The 21,792-nt window shown below is 44.4% G+C and overlaps 1 protein-coding gene across 7 annotated transcripts in view; it reads left to right on the top strand.

The window, feature by feature from the left end:
* The window catches only part of ADGRL1 (adhesion G protein-coupled receptor L1), a 129,528-nt gene extending 111,686 nt beyond the window's left edge, over positions 1-17,842 (top strand). For 4 of the 7 annotated variants that reach the window (XM_033139693.1, XM_033139692.1, XM_033139691.1 and 1 more), the window contains 13 exons: positions 2,319-2,441; positions 2,579-2,784; positions 3,092-3,262; positions 7,871-8,080; positions 8,705-8,925; positions 9,662-9,728; positions 10,500-10,591; positions 12,927-13,095; positions 13,803-13,931; positions 14,074-14,170; positions 14,575-14,703; positions 15,232-15,249; positions 17,026-17,842. In XM_033139693.1, the coding sequence (XP_032995584.1) occupies positions 2,319-2,441; positions 2,579-2,784; positions 3,092-3,262; positions 7,871-8,080; positions 8,705-8,925; positions 9,662-9,728; positions 10,500-10,591; positions 12,927-13,095; positions 13,803-13,931; positions 14,074-14,170; positions 14,575-14,703; positions 15,232-15,249; positions 17,026-17,804 (2,411 nt within the window). In that variant the 3' untranslated portion in view covers positions 17,805-17,842. Of the gene's footprint in view, positions 1-2,318; positions 2,442-2,578; positions 2,785-3,091; positions 3,263-7,870; positions 8,081-8,704; positions 8,926-9,661; positions 9,729-10,499; positions 10,592-12,926; positions 13,096-13,802; positions 13,932-14,073; positions 14,171-14,574; positions 14,704-15,231; positions 15,281-17,025 lie in introns of all 7 variants that reach the window. The other 3 variants (XM_033139697.1, XM_033139694.1, XM_033139696.1) reach the window with 2 other exon arrangements.
* Positions 17,843-21,792: the final 3,950 nt, after the last annotated feature.

Below are 21,792 nucleotides of genomic sequence, written 5' to 3'. Positions count from 1 at the left end.
GGAAACGAACCCACAGTATCTCCAAGGTATGCCTATATTGCAAGCACTAGCTTTCTTTTAAAAAAAATATTATTATTTTCTTTGTTTATAAACTCAATAAAGATAAGAAAGAAAATGCAAATAGCAAAGAATTTCCCATAAAGGAAAAAGGTAGCATTTAAGTTTACAAACTGCTCGTATCTGTGTTCCATTTCAATTAATTGTTGCTACCTAAATATAATTTAATATGCCTATACACAATGTAACAAACAGAAATAAAAAGAAATGTGAATACTTCCGATTAAGTCCATAATACTCTTCCTGCTGTAACCATTGGATCCAAACATCGTCTTCTTACTTATATCCATTATTTAATTTCATCATTATTGTTTTTTTAATTAATACCGTATGTTGTTACTCATTCTTCTAACGTCAGAAAGTCTCAACTATTTATTGCAGTACCCTTGGAGATATTCTCTCACCATTTTCCATTCCTTGTCTACCTCCTTTTCCGAGGCTCCTCTCACTGGTTCAATTTTTTTCGCTAACATTAGATATTCTACCAGCTTAGCTTGCCATTCTATCTTGGTTGGAGCACTAGCTTTCGGGGGATGGAAAGAGGCATTGTATTGAAGATGCATAGTCTCTGCACCCCAACCCAGGAACTAGCTTCGAGTGGGAAAGCAGTTGAAAATGCATTGCCTTGAAACCTGTGAGAGTTTGGGGAGGCAGAGTGTCTAAGGCAACAATAGGAAACTCGTGGCTCTCCAAATATTGTTAGAGTACAACTCCCATCATCCCTGACTGCTGGCTGTGGTGGCCACAGATGATAGAAGCTGGAGTCCAATAACATCAGGAGAGCCATATATCCCAATCCTTTCTCCTTGCCTGCTGTGACAACACCAAACCATACTGTTGTACCTGGGGAACCTTCAAGATGGCAGAGCTTCACTGAAGAAATCCAACCTGATGCCCTATATCCCTAGTGCTACATTGAAGACAGTTCTCCTGGGCAGTGAAGAGGTGCAGTTGAGGTGCTGAAGCAAGTAGAGAAGAACAGGGCAGGAAGAGTTGGAGCACATGGAGGGAAGAGAAGGCTGGAATTAGGGGGAGGCAAAAAGGGATAGACAGGTAGAAGGACGAATAATGCGAGGAGGGAGAAATGGATGCCCTCCCCCACACACACCCATTAAATTCCTAGTGCATTTCCCTGCACACATTTATATAAGCACCGGTCTTGTGTGGGTCTCTTGTTCCTGCTGGATTTCCAATGCAGCTCTCTTCTATGGCTGTGCACACACTGAAAGTCCCACATACTGACAGGCACTGTACTGCTTAATAATACATGTCAGTATCTGTTGAGGTTCACTCTAAATTGTTTGGCTCTTGCACAAGAAGAAGGAACTGCTTATGGCAGAAGGTAAGGCTGAGGCAAAAACTATAAAATTACATCAGGGAACCAATTAAGCACGTTAGCCTGCACTATTGAAGGAGGAAAAACCCACCCATGTTTTATGCCTTGGATAACCACTAATGAGATATAATCCATTAGTACAACTATTGCCAAACCTTTCAACAGCATCATCCAAACCATTTTATTACAAGTGAGCATCCTACCAGGTGTTAGTAGCTTGGTCAGAACTGTCAAAGAATCTAGACAATTATGGTTGTGCAAGCTAATTCTCTTTTGTGCGGACAATTCTAGTAGTCATGTTCTACAGCACTATAAACTGACAGCTTTCTCAAGCATCTTCTAGGGGAGGGGGGAGTCTTTCATTTCTGGTAGGAAACCTAACCCAAAGCTCTTGAAACAAAACATTAAAGCCTAGTCTTCTGAAAATCCTCTCCTGTATGTCACTGCTGCTTGGATTCAGTGACCCCAGAGCAGCAGTGCAAGCAATAAAACTCCAAAATAGCTCAGGCTGTTTAGACAAAGAATGAGAACAGCAATTCATAAGTGAGTGGAAATAACAAATCAAAGCAAGAAGCAGGCAGGATTGGTACAGATGCCTGCACAGAATTTTTGCATTTAGCACATTCCTTCACCATAGAGATGTGGGCAAAAAAAACCAAATATAGTGTTAGCAGCCACAAAATAGGGATGGCAATTTGGTGTGCACAGAGCATTTGGAGGACAGGTGTATAATTTGAAACAGGCTCACTCAATGTCTGCTCAGGTAGTCCAGAAGTGAAGGTAACATGTGAAAGTTATATGCTCTGCTTATTTGGGGGGGGGGGGGGGAGAGAATCAAATTAAAAAGAGGATAATTAAAAATTGTTCAGAATATTGTGCCTATGTTTCCTGCTTGTATTAATCTCGCTCTTCCTCCACATTGCAGTGCTGGAGGTGTCAGTGTTGAATACAGAGGGTCAAGTGCCAGATATTGTTTTCCCACATGAGTATACCACCAGGAATTCCATCCAACTGTCAGCCAACACTATCAAGCAAAACAGTCGTAATGGTGAGCAGGGAACGAAATTTGGGGAGGGAAAGGGACGCCAGGATCTCAAAGACCTTTTCTCTAATGTGATGAGAACCACATTTGCCTCTTTTTGTGGTCCAATATCATGGCCCCGATTCCCTTTCTTCTCTCTTCAGGGGTGGTCAAGGTTGTCTTCATTCTCTACAACAATTTGGGGTTTTTCCTCTCTACCGAGAATGCCACCATCAAGCTGGGTAGTGAGGTTGGTTCAATTAGCCCCTCACTTGTTGTCAACTCACAAGTTATTGCTGCCTCCATCAACAAGGAATCTAGCCGCGTCTTCCTGATGGACCCCGTCATCTTTACCCTCTCCCACCTGGAGGTGAGACTTGCGTGACATCTGGAACCAATGTGCTCATTCCCACATTTTTGCCACATCCTAGGGCATGCCCCACTCTGGTACTTGGTGGTCTGTATCCCATTTCTGCACACATAGTCCCAACATTGGAAACACTATGCTTTGTAAGTGCATTGACGCTAATGTTTTGATTGTGTACCAATTCACTCCCATTCTCTCTAGAACAAACCATTTTCCTGTATCCCATCTTCTCAAAGCCTAGGGCCCCTCTACTGCTCTGGCTTCCAACCATGTAATTGACGATTCTTACAGGCATATTTTTTCCATATAGGACAAGAACCACTTCAATGCCAATTGCTCTTTCTGGAACTACTCAGAGCGCTCCATGATGGGTTACTGGTCCACGCAGGGCTGTCGGCTGGTGGAGACCAACAAGACCCACACCACCTGTGCATGCAGCCATCTCACCAACTTTGCTGTGCTCATGGCACACCGTGAAATTGTAAGAATATCATTCCCACAGATGGGGGCTGAGGGAAGATGCTCCAGAATGGTTGGGGGGCAGAGAGAACTGGTTTTCTTTTTTGTTCTTTTTTCTTTTTGTATAATTTTTTATTAAGGAAAATTCAAATCAACACATTTTATCAGCACCACAACTGTTTACATTTCACCCCCTTTTTTTCTCCCTCCCCTCCCTCTCCCACCCTCCCCGGACTTCCTTCAGCTCCCTTATCTGATTTGTTTCTCCATATTATTTCTGCATGTTATACAATTGTACATATCATTCCCCTATTGTTCATATTCTACTAATAAAAAAATTGTGTATGTTTATTCAAAACCTGCCAATGAGTCTAAGTCTCTTTGTTGTTTTTTCAAATATTTTGTATAGAGTTCCCATTCTTCCTTAAAGTCCCGATTGTCCTTTTCACGTAATTTATATGTTAATTTTGCCAGTTCCGCATAGTTCATCATTGTTCCTTCGTTGGTATTTCTTCCTTCTTCCATCCTTGTGCTAGAAAAACTCTTGCCACAGTTGTAGCATACGTAAATAAGTTATTTATTTTCTTCGGCAGTTCTTGGCCTAAAATCCCTAACAGAAATGCTTCCAGTGTTTTTAATAAATGTTATTTTAAACATTTTTTTCAATTCATTATATATCATTTCCCAATATTTTTTAACCTCTCTACACTCCCACCACATATGATAAAAAGGTCCCTTCTTTTTCTTTACATTTCCAACATATACTTGATCCAGTTTTGTACATTTTTACCATTTTGACTGGTGTAATATACCATCTATACATAACTTTAGTATAATTTTCCCTCAACAAAGAACAATCTATAAATTTCAATTTTACTTTCCATAGTTTTTCCCAGTCCTCAAATTGTATGTTATGTCCAAAGTCTTGTGCCCATTTAATCATTACCAATTTAACCTCTTCATCTTTCGTTTCCCATTCTAACAGAATACTGTAAGCTTTCTTCAATAACTTCACATCTTCTTCTACAACCTCTTTTTGAAATCTAGAAATTGTATAACTGAACCCTTTTCTGTTATCTTCCTTATACATCTCATTTAATTGTCTATAGTGTAACCAACTCTGAACGTACTCTTTTATTTCCCCATAGTCTTTTAATTTCCATTTGCCTTCCTGATCTCTCAGTAAGTCTCTGTATGTAGGCCACTTTTGTTTTTTGCCAAGCGGTTTGAGTAGTGAAGCCTCAATTGGTGATAACCACCAAGGTGTTTTTTGCTCTATTAAGTCTTTATATCTTTCCCATACTCTCATCAGTGATCTCCTAATTATGTGATTATAAAATCCTTTATGTACCTTCCCTTTCCCATACCACAAATATGCGTGCCATCCATATCTGTTGTCATGGCCTTCCAAATCCAAAGCTTTTTCCTTTTCCAGTTTTATCCAGTCCCTAATCCATACCAAACACTCAGCCTCGTAATACAATTTGAGGGCGAAGCCTCCTCTTTCTTTTGTATCTGTAAGTATCTTATGCTTAATCCTTGGCTTTTTGCCTTCCCAGACAAATTTGGAAATATCCTTTTGCCATCTTTTGAGGCACTCATCTTTAACCATTACTGGGACTGTCTGGAAAAGAAAGAGCATTTTTGGTAATACATTCATTTTTACCGCCACAATTCTTCCTAGTAGGGAAAGGTTCATTCTACTCCATATTTCTAAGTTCCTTTTTATTTCAGACCACACTTTTTCATAATTATCCTTGTATACAATAATATTTTTTATTGTTAACCATATTCCTAAATATTTTATGAATTTCTATCTGAATGCTTTGCTCCAACTCTTTTTTCTCTTCTTCTTTTAATTTTTTTACTAATAGTTTTTTTTAATTTTTTTAATTTAAATCCTGCTACTTCCCCAAAATTTTTAATTTTTCTTTAACTCTAGGGAGAGAATTTTTTGGCTGTTCTACTGTAATTACTAAATCATCAGCAAATGCTTTCTATTTACATTCATTTCTTCCAGTTTTTGTCCATTCTCTGGCCAGCAACCACAAGGTTATCATCAAAACTCTTTTGAAGTATTGGATCTTTTATTTTCTTATTAACAAATGTTAAGAGGGCATCTCCTGGCTGCTTTCTTTTGTTTCTCTCGTATGAATTCTAAAACAGCTCTCCGTCATTTCACCCACCCATTCATGGCTTTCTCCCATCCAGTCTGCAATTGTCTTGGTGACATGTTTCTAGGTCTTGTTCCTCATCTGAAATCAGTAATCCCCTTAATCTCACTGTCCTTTCTCTCTCTTTTAACTGTAAGAGAAGCACTTGATCCTGCAGGTCACCTTGTTTTTCATGTATACCTCCCATTGCCCCCAACATCACTTGATGTTCATCTTTGAGATGGCCCAGTTCTTCATTACTCTTTTCCAATTTATCAACCTTGGTTCCTAGGTTGTTTACTTTATCCCCCAGTTTCCCAAACTGTTCTGTCAATAATTTAGTAGTATTTTCCAAGTCTGAATGCACTTGCTGCATCAAACTTTTCATTGACTGGGCCATCTCCTGCCTAAACTCAAGAAACTGGTGTGTGAGAAAGTCAGTATAATCCGGCTTCCCTGTCTTTTCTGTTGTTATCTCTTCCTGAGTGCTTTCGCTCCTTCTCTCCATGTAGGCCTTGGTCCTAGTAGTGGCTCCAACATCCTGTTTTCCCCTCTCCATGGCTACACTGGAGAGTTTCCCACCACTTAGATCTTTGTTTTGCTTTATTCAAGGTCACACCTGTACTTTCTCAGCTTGCTCAAAAGTGAAAGTATTCCCACTCCTGAGCAATTTTTTACAGTCCTTACCACAAAGAGGGGAAAAAACTTAAAGAGGAAAGTAAAGAACGAAAAGTAAGACTAAGGAAAATATCCAAATGTTACAAATTATTTCACCCCAGCGTTTCCCAGTCTTCCCACTATACGGCCAGTAATGTACAAAATAATTCCCAATAGAGAGTATCTAAAACCAAAACCAGTCCCCTCCAGAAATCAAAAGTCAGACCAAAAAGAAATACTTCTCCTCCATGCTGCTTCCACTTTCCCCAAAAGCTGGTGGTAAATCGAGAATAATCCAACTCTTTATCTTAATTATAATCCAGTATATGGTAATCCAGTTCTTAATTTGTAATCCAATATGTAAAGGTCCAATAGTCTTCTGTAATCCAAAGTATTGTAGCCCAAGTTGCCCAATTTTAAACTTTAAAAAGAGGTACCTCCAAATCTTAAATTGTAATCCAATATGCAAATATCCAATGATTTTGTAATCCAGGTTACTTTAATCCAATTCATCCAAATTGAAACTTTAAAACAGGAATACTTCCGCAATGTCCAAAGGTGGTAAAAAATTATTTTCTGGCAGGTAGCGTTATCACAATTCCCTGGTCTCCATCAGCATAAGTAATTCAATTCTATTTAACTCCAGCTAGTCCAGGTTCTCCTTCCCTTCTAGAAGATTCCTCTCCCAGTGCAGATAGAGAATTCCCCTGCTTAGCTTTGGTTTTATGCCACCAAGTTCCAGGGTAATTTAGTACAGTTGTACCTCGTGTTGCATTCGCTGTGGGTTGCGAACGGCACGGGTTACGAACGCGCCGAACCTGGAAGTACCGGAACGGGTTACTTCCAGGCTCGGCGATTTGCGCAGACGCGTCAAATGACGTCACACGCATGCGCAGAAGCACTGAATCGGGACCCGCACGTGTGCAGAAGCGGATCCCGTTCGCATCCAGAGGTACCACTGTATTCCAGTCTTTTATTTATGAAAAAGCCTTTTCCTCTTCTACTCTGCCAAAGTCTGCCAAAGTATCACTGCAGATTGTATCACTGTCCAATTCAAAATGTATCACAAAGTTTCCCTATACAGGGCAACCAGACAACATTGTTTCCGATATGTATCCACAAGAAAGAGAGTCACTAAAAAATTAAGATCGCTAAAAAGTTTCCACTGGCTGTCACTGCTGCTCTGCTCCCATTCACAAAAAAAGTCTCCTTGCAGAGCCATGCCTCAGAAATCAGAAGCTGACTTCCTTTTTTAGCTCCCGTTTTACCAAATCACTTATTTTAAGCCTGATTTCTTCTTTTTACAGTTTATTTGGCTTTTACCTCTAATTGGAAAACCCACTTCTTTTGGTGGCAGCTTGTGGCTTTTGGCTGTCAGGTGCATTGAAGCCATGAGTGGATTCAAGCCGCTTTCCCCCCTCCCCCACTTGCTGCAAAGCTGCGACAGGAAGGTCAAGATTGCGTTGAGTTCTCTCGCTCCGCTGGACCCCTAGAATCCCCACTGACCTGTGGGGGGGGTTGGGGGGGTGCTTAGCCTTAGGACTCTCCCCCAATGCCCGGACAGTCAGGACCATGTTGTCTTTAATCGGAAAACACGGAACGCGCCGCCATTCCGCTCCGCAGCAGAATGGAAGTCAATAGAACTTGTTTTATGCCACTGCCAAAGTCCCCCTTCCAGTTCATTATGCACCCGGTATCTTCTAAATTAAGTGCTACCAGAATTACAGTCAACCTAAAATTTCAACTCTACAACAGGGGAGAGTACATAACAGGAGAGGAAAGCTGTGCACATCCAGCCTCATTCCGCTTTTTCCTTTCAGTACCAGGGCCGCATCAATGAGCTGCTGTTGTCTGTCATCACGTGGGTGGGCATTGTGATTTCCCTGGTCTGCTTGGCCATTTGCATCTCCACTTTCTGCTTCCTGCGTGGGCTGCAGACTGACCGCAACACCATCCACAAGAACCTCTGCATAAATCTCTTCATCACTGAACTCCTCTTTCTCATCGGCATTGATAAGACCCAGTATGAGGTGCGTGACAATCTCCCCTCAGAGCAACACCAAAATCACCACGGCATATTCCTCTGCATGGAGGGAGTTGAGAGAGTCACCAAGGGGCACGTGGTACAATAGGATAGGAGGGAGATCCCACTGGGGAACATGTGACTTTGCCAAGTCAGTGCAGCCACAGAGGGGAGGGGGTAACAGGAATGGGATATCTGCAGGAAGTTTCAGTCTCACTCTAGAGCAGACTCCGTTTACCAGGCATGGGCATGTTGTTGTTTCATGACAGAAGCAACACCTGGGAAGTGGACAGTTAACACAATTGTTCCCCTCTGCTTAAGTCACCACTGCTGCTGGGAACAGCCAAGTGTCACAGGCATGGCCAGTTGTCAAGAGGAGGTGCTGCAGACCCAGGGACGAAATTGTGTACGTTTACAGGGTACAAGGGTGGGCATTTCCCCCTTGTCAGTACGCAACTTTTAAAAGTGCAGCACCTTCTCCAATCATCACTGCCTTAAAAAAAAAAAATCTGTATTGTGTGCTAATTTTTATCAGTCAGAAAAACATTATTTTAAATTAATTCAATAACTGCATTACAAAAAAGGCATTGTGCTGATGGGATTTTTTTCTGTCTCCCCCCTTCCATCCCAGATTGCCTGCCCCATCTTTGCAGGGCTGCTGCACTACTTCTTCCTGGCAGCGTTCTCCTGGATGTGCCTGGAAGCCATCCACCTTTACCTCATGCTGGTTGAGGTTTTTGAGAGCGAATACTCCCGCAAGAAGTACTACTACTTGGGGGGCTATTGCTTCCCTGCCCTGGTAGTGGGTATTGCTGCCGCCATTGACTACCGCAGTTATGGCACCGAGAAAGCGTGAGTACATGGAAGGCCAAAGGGAGAGGCTAGCGGAGGATGCATGGCAATGATAAAAACAGGAGGTTGAGGCATAACGGGGCGGGGGGGGGGTGAAGGCTAGTACACTGCACACACAACTCTACACTCACCGTGGAGGGAGGAGTGCCACAGAAGAGGTTGCCAATGTGACACTTAGGGACACACTGGCAATCTTCCCCTGACACCCATGAAGCCTCTGAGCTGCCCTGCCCCCTTGATAGTGAGGTGGTGAGGATGATTACCTTCTTCTCTCTTGAAAAGTACACAGTGGGAAGTTGGAAGAGTGGCAGCCTTTCCCCTTTCCTCTTTTAGTTCTATGCTCTTTTTCAGGCTTATATTTTCTACTATAGCTTACTTACTCAGACTTACTCTCTCTCTCTCTCTCTCTTGGGGGAGGCAGGGCAGGCTGAACCAAGGGAGTGAGGAGAGATGTGGCCAGAAACCCAAATTTGCCCATGAGCCTGAAAAGGTTGGCAACAGAACTGGCAAAACAAGATTAGAGGTGGGTTTGGGTGACTTGAAAGATACGGGATGAGAAGTCCTTTAATGAATGTTATGACAGAGGGGCAGGGCAGAAGAATGAGCAAAGAACAGGCAAGGTTTTGACAGCACATTTCTGGGTGAGTGTCATCTCGTGCCAATAAGCACTCAGGCAATCAAGCCTTGAGGTGTTTTTCCTGCTTCCATCTGACACTTCCCTGCTCTCTTTTGGCAGATGTTGGCTTCGAGTTGATAACTACTTCATCTGGAGCTTCATTGGGCCGGTCTCTTTTGTCATTGTGGTGAGTCACTAGGGATTGTTTGGGAATAGACACTCAAGGGTTTCCCTTATCAGTCAAATAATCAGAGTCCCAAAGTTGAGGAAAGAACCAGAGCCCTTGCTCTACTCCCCAACCAGACCTCCCCTTTTCTTCCCAGAATTAAGAAGAGTGCCTGGGTGTAGGGTGTGTTTTCAGCTTTCAAATTCCAAACATGAGGGGTGCTTAAAAGTTGCAACATAACTTGGGAATTTAAAAGACATTTTGGTTAAATTAATATAATTTAGGTTTTCTTGGTAAGTAGAATTTGTGTAAAATAGTGTAGAAATAATTGACAGTGATTACCAAGTACTTGCAGTATTTATTATTATTATTATTATTATTATTATTATTATTATTATTAAATATTTATTTATATTACCTGACATTTTCAGAAGGTAAAAAAAATCTTTGGTTTTCTGAAAGCAGTTTATTTGCCTCTTCATCAAGTGTACTCTTACCAAGTTGAATATTGTCCAATCACAAAAATAACAGCAGATTTGAATTCCTCACACCCCAAAACTTATTTTTAAGGCCCCTCACTGAAGAAATGTGCAAAAATTAAGTTTCATCTCCTAAAATTGCATGTCCTAGCCTGGGATGTCATGTTGCTCATTCCTTCCCATCACACACAGACACACTGACAAACCCTTCCCCCTGCATCTGGGGAAAGCCACTAGCAGGGGAAAGTGGGAGGTGCTTTGTTGCAAATGACTCCCTTTCCCCTGCTCACATCCATCTGTACACATCCCCCAGATCAACCTGGTGTTCCTCATGATCACTCTGCACAAGATGATCCGCAACACGTCGGTCCTCAAGCCTGACTCCAGCCGACTGGACAACATCAAGTGAGTTTATGTTTGGATTCCTTTTGATCCTCTGGCTTAGATCCAAACTTCTCCCTACCTTAATAGCACACCTCCAGTGCCTTCTGATTCCTGTGGTGCCTTGTATTTGGTTCTTCTAAAACAGCTTAGTGGGACAAAGCCAGAGCAGAGAAAACAGACAACTTAAAGGGACCGACCTCTTGCCCAGACCATGATATAGAGGACCCCATCTGTCTGTCTCAGCAGTATCTCACTCCTGACCTACAGCTGGGAGTAAACAGGCTAGAGGCCAAAGCATAGTGCTTTGGGGGCTCAGATGATCCTTTCAGAATGCTGGGATATGGGTTGACTCACTCAGCTTACACTGGGTAACATTATGAAGCATTTGTTTGATCACTTCACCAAAGGCTTTGGACTGCTGGCCATCTTTATGTTGAGTAGATCTATCTTTCTTTTCCTTTCTCTTTCTCACGACCCACCACGCTGCAAAGGCTCCTGTGAATCCAGCATTCTCTCGTTTTAAGAGAGCGTCCTTATATTCAGGAAAGGAATTGTCACCCTCTCAGATGAATAGAGTGAGGCTGCTTCATTCAGTCAGCACAGTGGAGCTGTCTGAGTCAAGCAGCAAATGAGGTTAGAGTTCTGACACTTTGAGGGAATTTGTCAAGCTCAGTGCTGCAAATAGCCTGCAAATGCCAGTCTGTCAAAAGCCATGGGTTACTCACAAGTTCACATCTTCTTACACTCATTCATACAAAATAATCTAGAGGTGGGGAGGGGGGAGAACACCCTGGTTAATGCTGAGTTAAGGTAAAAAAACACTCCTAGCTTAAAGTCTACTAAGTGGAGAAATGCAGTTCAGCTAATCCTGTCAGCCTTATAAACTACCTTTACCTTGCCCAAGTGACCCAGAACAATACTTAACCCAAGTAGCTGGAGCAAGTGCTGTGGACAGGGGAGGCTGCTGAACCTCTCAAGGATCCAGAAGAGCCCAGTAAAAAATAAAAAAGGGAGCTGGGAATCTCAAACATTAATGAAATCTGAACCAAGAAAGTATGAACCTCATAGAACCAAGGAAGGGGGGGGGGAAAGGGTAGACCACACTTTCTCTGTGCTATTGCCCTGATCCAAATCACACATCCCTCTGTATGCACATGCACACAAACGGTTGCTCTTTGTTAAAAAGAAAAATTAAAGTAACAGAACTCCAAGTCACATGTATTTTGATCCTAATTTGCAGGTTACCTCTTACAAAATTTATTATAGCCTAACTATGTAAACATGGAGTAAGCCTTACTGATTTAAGTTGGCTATATTTCAAAATAACCGTATTTTTGCTTGCAGCCTTAATTTTGCTAATTAACACTGTTACTGGCAATATAACCATTACTTCTATCTACCAGCCCAGTTTTTACATGCTTGCTTGTCCTGCTCTTTTTAGTTAATTTACCAAAGAGTTCCGGTGCATTTGTTTACTGCTGGTGTGGTTTTGCAGCCTGCTTCCTGCCTTCTTTCTGTGTTTATTTTAGTTGCCAAATCTCAGTCAGAAATAAACACAGCAACACTTTGTGGTTTTAGTTTTGCCTTTTTCATCCAAAGTACAAATAGACAGTTGATCACTTCTTTCCACTCAAAGAGCAAAGATTGGGAGAACTGACAGTAAGAGGATACTCCTGAGTCAATCCTAACCATGTTTGCTTGGAAGTAAGTCTAGTGTCCGTCTCTTGGGCACCTACTAGAGAGTGCCTTTGATCTCACAGCTGACGAGTGACAAATATATGGCCATGCCATTTCACAGCCTTTCATTTTGAAAAGCCCCTTTAGAGTCTGAGCACACTCAAGTGTGGAAGTGCTTATGAAGCTTTAAGAGAGAGAAAACAAAAAACAAATAAACGAATGGTCGAGCGACCACCAAACTAACATTTGGGACTATGGTGTGTTGTTAGGAAATGGTAGTATACAAGTCCCATGATTTGTGTTTGTATTCAGTGAATGGAAGCCGTGGGTAACAACAAAGGTTAGATGTAAAGGAGGCAGTTTAGTCAGCATTTCTGGGGCAAGAATAACTGGAGGTCTGTAGTAACAATTTGGCTGGTAGTTCTTAGACACACAACTCCCTCACTAGCAAACTATGGGAGAATCTCCCACATGCTGACTTCCTTGCCCATCTTTCTCCACCCCCCCTAACATTGTCTCACCAAGTTCTGTTTGGTTCATGTCTTGCGCTGTAGACTGTTTCTTTGGTCACAGAAGTTGTACAGAGGCATCTATAGCATAACAGCAGGGAGATGTGAGACTAGTTTTGCTCTGGTGAGGACTTCCAATTCCCTGAACTCACTAGTGTCTCCTTCCACAGGTCTTGGGCACTCGGGGCAATCACTCTCCTTTTTCTCCTGGGCCTCACCTGGGCATTTGGTCTCCTCTTCATCAACAAGGAGTCTATTGTTATGGCCTATCTCTTCACCACCTTCAATGCTTTCCAGGGCATGTTCATCTTTGTGTTTCATTGTGCACTGCAGAAAAAGGTGAGTATCTGTAGTCCAGAACTGAAGGACAACACTTTTTACTTAAAAGTTGTGGAGAAGAATGGGAGCTGGTATTCTAAGGTGCTGGCTGAGGGATTTAGGAGACCCAGGGTCATTGGGTAGAGCTGTCAACCTTGCTTGCATGTTGGGGATGCAGGGGCCTTAAAGAGAAGAGAACCATCGACTCTGCAAAGGGTCCAAATTGAAAGGAGTTGCATAGGACTATTGCCTGATTAAAAAACAAGAGACACTGACTCAATTGAACAAGTTTTAGTCCATTAATTAGTTAATTAATCAATTAGGTTTGCATAGAAGTAAAAAAAAAAGCTTCTGAAGGAAGACGGGTCTTTGTTTGTAAATAACCCATGTATCATAGCAGGCATCATCTTAGAAGAATCATTCCCTCCTGTGCGTGAGAGAAAAGGGGGGAGTGCCCCTTTAAGATGATGCTTGCCACCTGCAGTTTTTAATAAGTATTTGCATCTTTAGAAAATATCTGCCTGATTAATTTTGACCCTTTTTAAGTAAATGTTTTAAACTCATAAATTTAAGTAATTAATTGATGGAACATTGCTGCCCTAGTGAGGGTAAAGATTGTGATGAAAAGGCTTAGCTAAGAGGGCAGGACCAGCCTGAATAACCATGATGTAGCCAAGACAATTCATGTCTTTCCCCCTTCCTTGACTCTCCTCCCTACAATGCGCCAGGTTCACCGGGAATTCAGCAAATGCCTGCGACACGCATCCTGTTGCCTACGGAGCCCACCTGGGGCCACACTGGGCTCCCTCAAGACCTCAGCCATCCGCAGCAACAACCGTTACTACACTGGGACGCAGGTATCATTGGGCAGACCGGGCTGGGGGTGCTGCTGTTACTGGTCTGGAGAACAGGAGAGGCTGGGACATATTCTTAGGCCACAATACCCCTGGGGGGGGGTCTAGTTGCCCTACTGAATCCAGAGTGGGACTGTCTTTTCAGAGCCGAATCCGGAGAATGTGGAATGATACTGTAAGGAAGCAAACTGAGTCCAGCTTTATGGCGGGTGATCTCAACAGCACTCCCACCCTTAATCGAGGTGAGCAGTCACTCTGCATTTTCCATCACTTCCTGCAACTCCTTTGTGAGCCAGAGGGCAGGCCTGTACGCCACACACCTGACTAAGAGGTTCCTGCCCCACCCTTAACCGAGCAGTCACAAAGCTGCTCCCCGACCCCACTCTCTACAACCAAGCAGATGAAAGAGATCCCTACCAAACACCACTCTGTATCAGTTTCTCCCAGTGAGTCACCTTTTCTCCTTGGCTATCTCTGGTGGCCTCCAATGTAGTTCTGCTCACAAGGCCATGACTCTTCCCCCCCCCAAGCCAAGCTACTCAGTCTCCTCCCCATCTCCAGCCTTTCCCCCAGCCCCAGATGTGGAGGCTCAAGTCGCTTGCTACCTCCACAGTGCTAACACCTTTGCCTATACTACTTTTTGCAGGCACAATGGGGAACCACCTACTGACCAACCCCGTGCTGCAGACACGGGGCGGGACCAGTCCTTACAACACACTCATTGCTGAGTCCGTGGGCTTCAACCCTGCCTCACCACCTGTCTTCAACTCCCCAGGTAAGGGCATCGTCACCCAGGATAACATACTTTCCCCTCTAGATTGATGCCCCAGACTGAATTAGGGTTCCATTTGCACACACACACACACACACAACAGAGCTCCACATTTTCCTTATTGAAAGCGAGGGATTGGGTAGGTAGAAAGCAAAAAGAACACCTGATATTTCTGCTTTTGAATCTGGTGAACAAGTAATCCCTCAAGCCTCGGGCGCTGGGAGGAATGGGTCAGGAGGACTTGCAGTGGAGCAGCTCCTCCTTTACTCTCCCAGTGCATAAGAGCCTGCCTTGTACTGAGACAGACCATTGGTCCCTCTTGCTCAGTATTATCTACACTGATTGGCCGTGGCTCCCCAGGGTCCCAGCCCTACCTAGAGATGCCAGGGAGCAAACAGCTGGTGCTGTGCCACTGAGCTATGGCCACAGGGAGGATTTGCGACATGTCTTATTTTGCATTACTGGCCCCAGCCACCTGGATAACACTCTTTCTCTCTTTTCTCTTCCTCTCCCAACTGATGCTGCTTGCAGGGAGCTTCCGAGAGTCCAGTACGTCCCTCCTTTCCAGTTCCATTTCGCAGTAATGTTTCCTTCATTGCTAGTTTGACTGGCAGGCTGGGGGTGGGTGCAGCACAGACGTGAGCCAAGTAGCGGGTGTGTAGGGAGAATAGGAGTGCTGGCTTTTTGGAGGGAACTCCCCCCTTACTCATGTTCCCATTTCTCGGCGGGTGGTGGTGCAGCATGGTTTGCGCAATTCTGGCTGTGGGCACTAGATGGAGCTAAATGCATCTGCAGAGCTCAGCGATACCCAACCTTCCCATCCCTGCATGCTGGGTTGGAACCATGGGCCCGTTGACCTAGTGTGCACCCCGTGCTCTAATGGGCTGACTGTACCATCTCTGACAAATGGTCCTTCCAGACCCAGAGGTCACCCTTTGCTGGGGGGAGACCGCAGGCTTCTTCCATTGGCAGATCAGATAACTTGTGTGCTTCGTGTTATGCATGTGGCTGTGTGTGGCTCAGCAGCCATGCCAACGTGGCTATTCTCTCTCACGTCACCTTAGAGGTTATGCCTTAGTTGCACTCTTGCTATCTAACTCAACAAACCAGTAAGCACACATTCCTCTTTCCCACACGAGTGTCAGTGCTTTCATACATGCATACCTAACTCACATGTAGTTGAATCCTGAGCTTTTTTCCACACTAGACAATAAAAAAGAGAAGTGAACTGCAATCTGATGCTTGTTGAAAAAAATAGGATTATATTTAACAGAAGAGTATCCCAAAGATTATCAACAAATACATCTTATTCAAAGACAATAGGTCTATATGTTCTTTTAAAAACAAACAAACCCCAAAGCACCCCAAACCGAAGCCGCATCTTACCATGTGCATCAGAGTCCTCCTATGCTTGTTTTGGAGACCTGTAGAAAGGAGCAGTGTCTAGTTAACCCTGTGCTGACAAGAACAGGAGAAGGGAGATAAGGGGCTGTTGTTGTTGCTGCTGCTGCACAAGCAGCCCTGCCCCATTCTGGCTGGCTGTGCTATCCTGCTGGCAAAGGCAAATGCTAGAATTCTGTATATAGCTGTGGCACCTTCATCTGCTCCCTGGATAAGAGCTAAAGCTTGAAGAGCAGCTCGGTTAGTGGCCAATTGCTGAAAGCCTGTCTTCTTGATCTGAACTGGCCCTGGTGGAAAAGGCTCTGCCTCCCTTCCCCAGGATTCCGAAAAAAGGAATGATGGGGATTTCTGATGCACGTGGTCATTGCCTTGTTACTGTTATTATTTCATTTTTATTAGATTTCTATACCACCCTTCATCAGATGATAATGGGGTGGTTTACAATATAAAAACACAAAAATACATAACACAGTAGCAAACTGAAATAGCTCATCCCACAGTTATTATTATTTGTGTGTATCGGTCTTAGAGAGTACCTTGTCAATATAGGAACTCTCAGAGAAGACTTATTTGCTTGAAATGTGCACTGACCCTTTCAATTCAGTTACATAAATTACCAACTCATGCAGCCTCAGCTTCAGGTTCATCTCTCTTAGCTTCTACCTCCATTTTTGTTGCTGCCATCATTTCCCATACACACAAGCCAGTTCTCCCCGTGTAACAACCCTACATATTTCGTACACACACTTCTTATCCGCTCTCTTCCTCCACACACACACACACACACCACTTGAGCGGACCATCTGCCCAAGTGGAACTCAGTTCCCAAGTGATGGCTTCTGCTCTGTGGCCTAAACATTAGTTGCTCATGACCTCCCTCCCGCCTCCTCCCACTAATACCCATATATGTGCCCACCTTTACAGAGCACCCCCTGAACAACAGCCGAGACGCCTGTGGCATGGACACCCTCCCGCTCAATGGCAACTTCAATAACAGCTACTCCCTCCGCAGTGGCGACTTCCCGGCCGACGGCACCAAGATGGCCGACTGTCGACGCAACCTGAGTGACGCCGCCGCCTTTGAAAAAATGATCATCTCCGAGTTGGTGCATAACAACTTGAGAGGGGGAGGCAGTGGCGTGGTCAAGGGGGGAGGGGGTTCTGCCGAGACCTCCAACCCCCCTGGCCCCCCTCCCCCTCCCAACGTAGTTGCAGGGGGAGGGGGTACCAACAATGAGGATGACGCCATTGTGCCTGACGCCCCTTCCTTGACCCATGAGGAGAACATGGAAATTGAACTCATGTATAAGGCCTTAGAGGAGCCGCTCTTGCTTCAGAGGGCACAGTCCATCCTCTACCAGAGTGACCTGGAGGAGTCTGAGAGCTGCACAGCTGACCTGACAGAGGGGGGCGATGGCCAAGCCCCTTCCCCCAACAGGGACTCTTTATACACCAGTATGACCAACCTGAGGGACTCCCCATACCCGGACAGCAGCCCTGAGGCAGTTGGGGAAGTGCTTCCTCATGCCCAAGCCATCAATGAAATCTACTATACCAATCGGCCAGCCTTGGTGCCGCGCAACCAGCTCCAGGCCTACTACCAAGTCCGGAGACCCAGCAATGATGGCTACTTGGTCCCAGGAAGCTTAGAAAACCCAGCAGTGGAGGGAGATGGCCAAATGCAGCTGGTGACCAGTCTCTGAGGGGCCGAGACGGGACTGAGGGACCATAACACCCCCCCCCCAAAAAAACCCAATGCGGCACTGTTGCCATGACCTGAACATTTTAATTTTTTCCTGGAAGAAAGGGTGGGGAAGAAGAGAATGGCACAGGGCTGGGGAATGAATGGAGGAGAGAAGGTGGAAGAAAGATTTGAGTGAGGCAGAGGGCTTCTCCGAGGAGAAGGGAGGGGCAGCCATTTTGTCCGTCTTTCCTTCCATCCAATTAGATTTCCAGACAGAAAGTGGCACGTGGCCTATCTGGTTATGTCCGTTTTTCTTCTCCAGGCAAATAAATGCAATGGAGGAAAGAGAGCTGAATCTAGGCAAAAGGATCAGACTTATTTTGACAATACCTTCTAGACAATTGGGGGGGGGGAGCGCGGAGGACGAACCAAGAAATTAGGGTGGGAAAGTTAAAAAGTTGACATAATAATTTATTTATTTTTCAATGTTACGAAAATCAAAGCCATGAAAGTTCCACATGCAGAGACTGGGGCACCTGGGGAAATGCCCTGCCCTGCGCCCTGGCTCAGAGCCTGCTCTCCACCCCTCGCCTTCACAAAAAAGAGACAAAAGATAGAGAAAGGTATGAGGGTGGGGGGAGAGGAAGGAGCTGTTCAGATAACGCCATGCTGAGAACCTGCCTTCCAGTATTTGTTGACTGTGACAGTTTATCAACAGGGTTTGCATCAAGTTCTTCAGCTCTTTCAGATTGGCAGGAAAGGTTTGCTTTGATTCTTTCCTCTCTCTCTTTTTATTTTATTTTTTTTAAATTAAAGCCCACATAGGAATGTTTGGAATGCACCATTGCTTCTGGTGAAGGAGGAAGTAGCACTGAGGTGTGGCTGTCTTTACAGTTTTTTTCATTTGTATGGCCACACATGGTGGCCTTTCCCCTCCTAGTTGCTTTAGGGCCACCGAGCCTGACGTAAAATTGCACAATAATTAAGAGATGGTGAGGGGTGGGGTGGGGTGGGGTGGTAGCGGAGGGGGCATTTCTTCCCGTTTCACTCAGTTCCACCAGTCGCCCCCACGGCCTGCTAAGTTCCAGCTCCAAACATTTAGAAAGTGATGCAAGACTGCTCTCACCTTCCCTCTGTCTCATTCCTGCCCACGAAGACGCAAACGTCAGGAGTATCCTGCAATGCAAATATGGCTGCCGTCAGAACACATTTGGGACTACATGGGAGAAAGTAGGAGTGTTGAACTCTTCCCCCCACCCCAGACTGGATGGATTGCCCTTCAGAAAAATGACAAACAGAACAAAACAAAAAACAGCAACAAAAACACTAACCCAGACTGCACTTTTTTTCCACCCAAAGGAAAAAGAAATAGCAAATCTCCCTCTTCAAGCACAACTCCGACTTTTCTCACCAACTCTCGGCCTGGGAGAGTTGGGGAAGCAACCAGTCTCACCTAGAGGCACCATATCTCCGGGGCGGGCGGCGGGCGGGGTCCAAATGGGTTGGGAAGCGGGGGATGTGATACCAATTGAAACGCTGTAAATATGAAATCCTAAAAACAAAACAGAGAATTGATTTACTCACTTGAAAAAAGGAAAAACAAACCAAGGAACTTTTCTGTCTGGGTTTTAAATATATCTGTATCTATATAATATATATAGATATATGGTACTCAGCTCTGCTCTGGCCCCATGTGTGGTATGGGAGCATGGAAGGGGAAATGGGGGGGGGGGATCCCTTCTTTGACAAAGACAACTGGGGGAAACCCGCCAAGAGCAGATTTTTACAATCAAAAAAGAGGAAAAAAACATTTTGGCACAATTTTTATGTAATATATAACATATACTGCGTCATTTCTGTGACCTTGAAGCATTTCCCCTTTCCTGCCGGATGAGGTACCTTTTTCATACATCTCCACATGAAGTCGGTTATTTTCTCATTAACTGCCACTTTGGAATTGTGGGTGGGGGAAAAAAACACTTTTACTGCAAGACCCAAAGATGCTGTAATGCTGTAGGTTACAGAAAAATCCTTCGCTTTTAAGAATTTTAAGGGGGGACAGAGTAGTTTCATTTCATCATCATCATTATTTTTAAGCAGCCACGTCTTATCTATTTAGAAATTTCCAGGCTAGATGTCATGTTATATCAAAAAGGGAAATGGTGTGTGGTTTTGCCACTTGGAGCCTTGAAATGTTTGTTCTCTTGCTTTTATTTTGTTTGCATCTTTTGTCCTCTCCCAGTTAATGGAATTGCTAAGAGACTTGGTCAAAAGCAGAAGGCAAGGGTTTGGCATTCTTAGAAGGGTACCTTCCTTGGAATAGGCAGGGATTTCCTTTCTCTGTGCCATACTGTGGCAGGAAAGAAGAGCCATCATCACTCCTTGTTGCCTGCTTACATCTCTTACCCCAGTGCCACAGCTAAGACCCAAGGAACCAATATTAAATTGCCCTGTACAGTGGCAGCACAATCAATCAAGTCCTCCTTTTCCATCAGGAGACAGCACTAACCCTGATGACAGTGAGCTTTCTTCTTTCTTTCAGTTTCTTGCTCTGTGTCCCCCTGTGTTATCATTGTGCTGGGCCTGTTCATATGGTTGCTTCCCCTGGCAACTGCATGTTTGCAGCATCCAAGAATGCCCCTTGATCATGTTTGGTAAAGAGAAGCTTGTCGTGTGCCCATATTGATATTTTCTGCAAAGAACCCAGTTAAAGGTTGGCCACAAAGAAAGAGAAGAACACGCGTTGTGTAGCCCTAAAACCCAATACAGCTGTAGCTCACCTGACATCATTTAGTATCTAGGGACATGGCATATAATAGGCACAGACTTTTTCACCTAGAGTCATCTCCCCCTCCACCCAACCTAATGTAAATTATACTTGATTCAGCGATAGGGACTAATGGTTTTCAGAAGTATTTTGTTTTATATCCGAGTCATACTTTCAAAGGGAACAGGGAATTGGGTTTTGCCTGCCCTTGTTGCTGTTTCCACAGGTTTGGGTTGTATTCTTCATTAGGATCTCATTGCATGAAAGTTGGAAGGTTAGTGTGAGAATGCTGACGAATCCATGTTGGCTCAAACTCCTTCCTGCCGCTCTTTCGATCTTGGTCCAGAACCAACTTGCTCACCCTCTTAGATGGACACCTTACCCTTGTGAGGACAAGGCCCCACTCCCATTTACCTGATTCCATCACCAAACCATGGTTCTGATCAATCCTCTCCCCAATACCAAATGGCCTTATTCACCCCACTTGCATTTGCTGCATTGGCCCAAGGAAGGCCCTGTGTTCAGGAACTGCCTTGGCATGATCACCAAGAGGTACCTACATTTGGAAACCTCACGTGGAAAACAAAAACAAAAAAACCAAAGACATATCTGCCCTCATCCATCCTGTTGGAGCGAAGCTGTAGAGACTGAGTCTCTAGCAGCCCAACCTCAAGGCTTTGTGCTTTCCAGGTTCATGTTAGCTATGAGTAGTCCACACTGTACTTGAGATTTGGACTTTAATTGAAATGAAAAGATTGACACAATTATGAAGTAATATCAGTGTTACGGCATGTTCTGTCCTGGCACAAGAGGAAGGGGGCGCTAACACTATTGAAGTAACCGCTGTAAGAATAGTCTTGGAAACCAGCCACTAGAATCAACCCAGATGCTCCCAGGTGCTGGGTAGTGGCAGCCAGAATCCATATGCGTTGAAGGCGTGTTCATGCTAGTTGCACTTTGCCATTGCCCTGTTTCTTTTATTACTGCTTATCTTGGTGCAAGGAAAAATCTTGGAGAGAGCTCTGTAGAGGCACACCGCTCTTTTAACTTGGACTACAGGTGTAGGCCAAGAAGAGTCTTGTAGCCATTATTGCCACTGAGGGTAGAGGTATGCTCACTTGTGTGTTGGTATGAAATAAGGCCAGCCATAGATATGAGGTGGCCCTTGGCAGACCACCTTCTGGTGAGGCCCCCCCCCCAACTGGAGACCCCTTACAAGCTCAGCCTCTGGTAGTGGTGC

This window comes from Lacerta agilis, chromosome 2 (genome assembly GCF_009819535.1).
Source record: "Lacerta agilis isolate rLacAgi1 chromosome 2, rLacAgi1.pri, whole genome shotgun sequence".
Taxonomy (NCBI): Eukaryota; Metazoa; Chordata; class Lepidosauria; order Squamata; family Lacertidae; genus Lacerta; species Lacerta agilis.
Note: the sequence above shows the minus strand (reverse complement) of the source record. Positions and strands in the feature narration are given on the sequence as shown.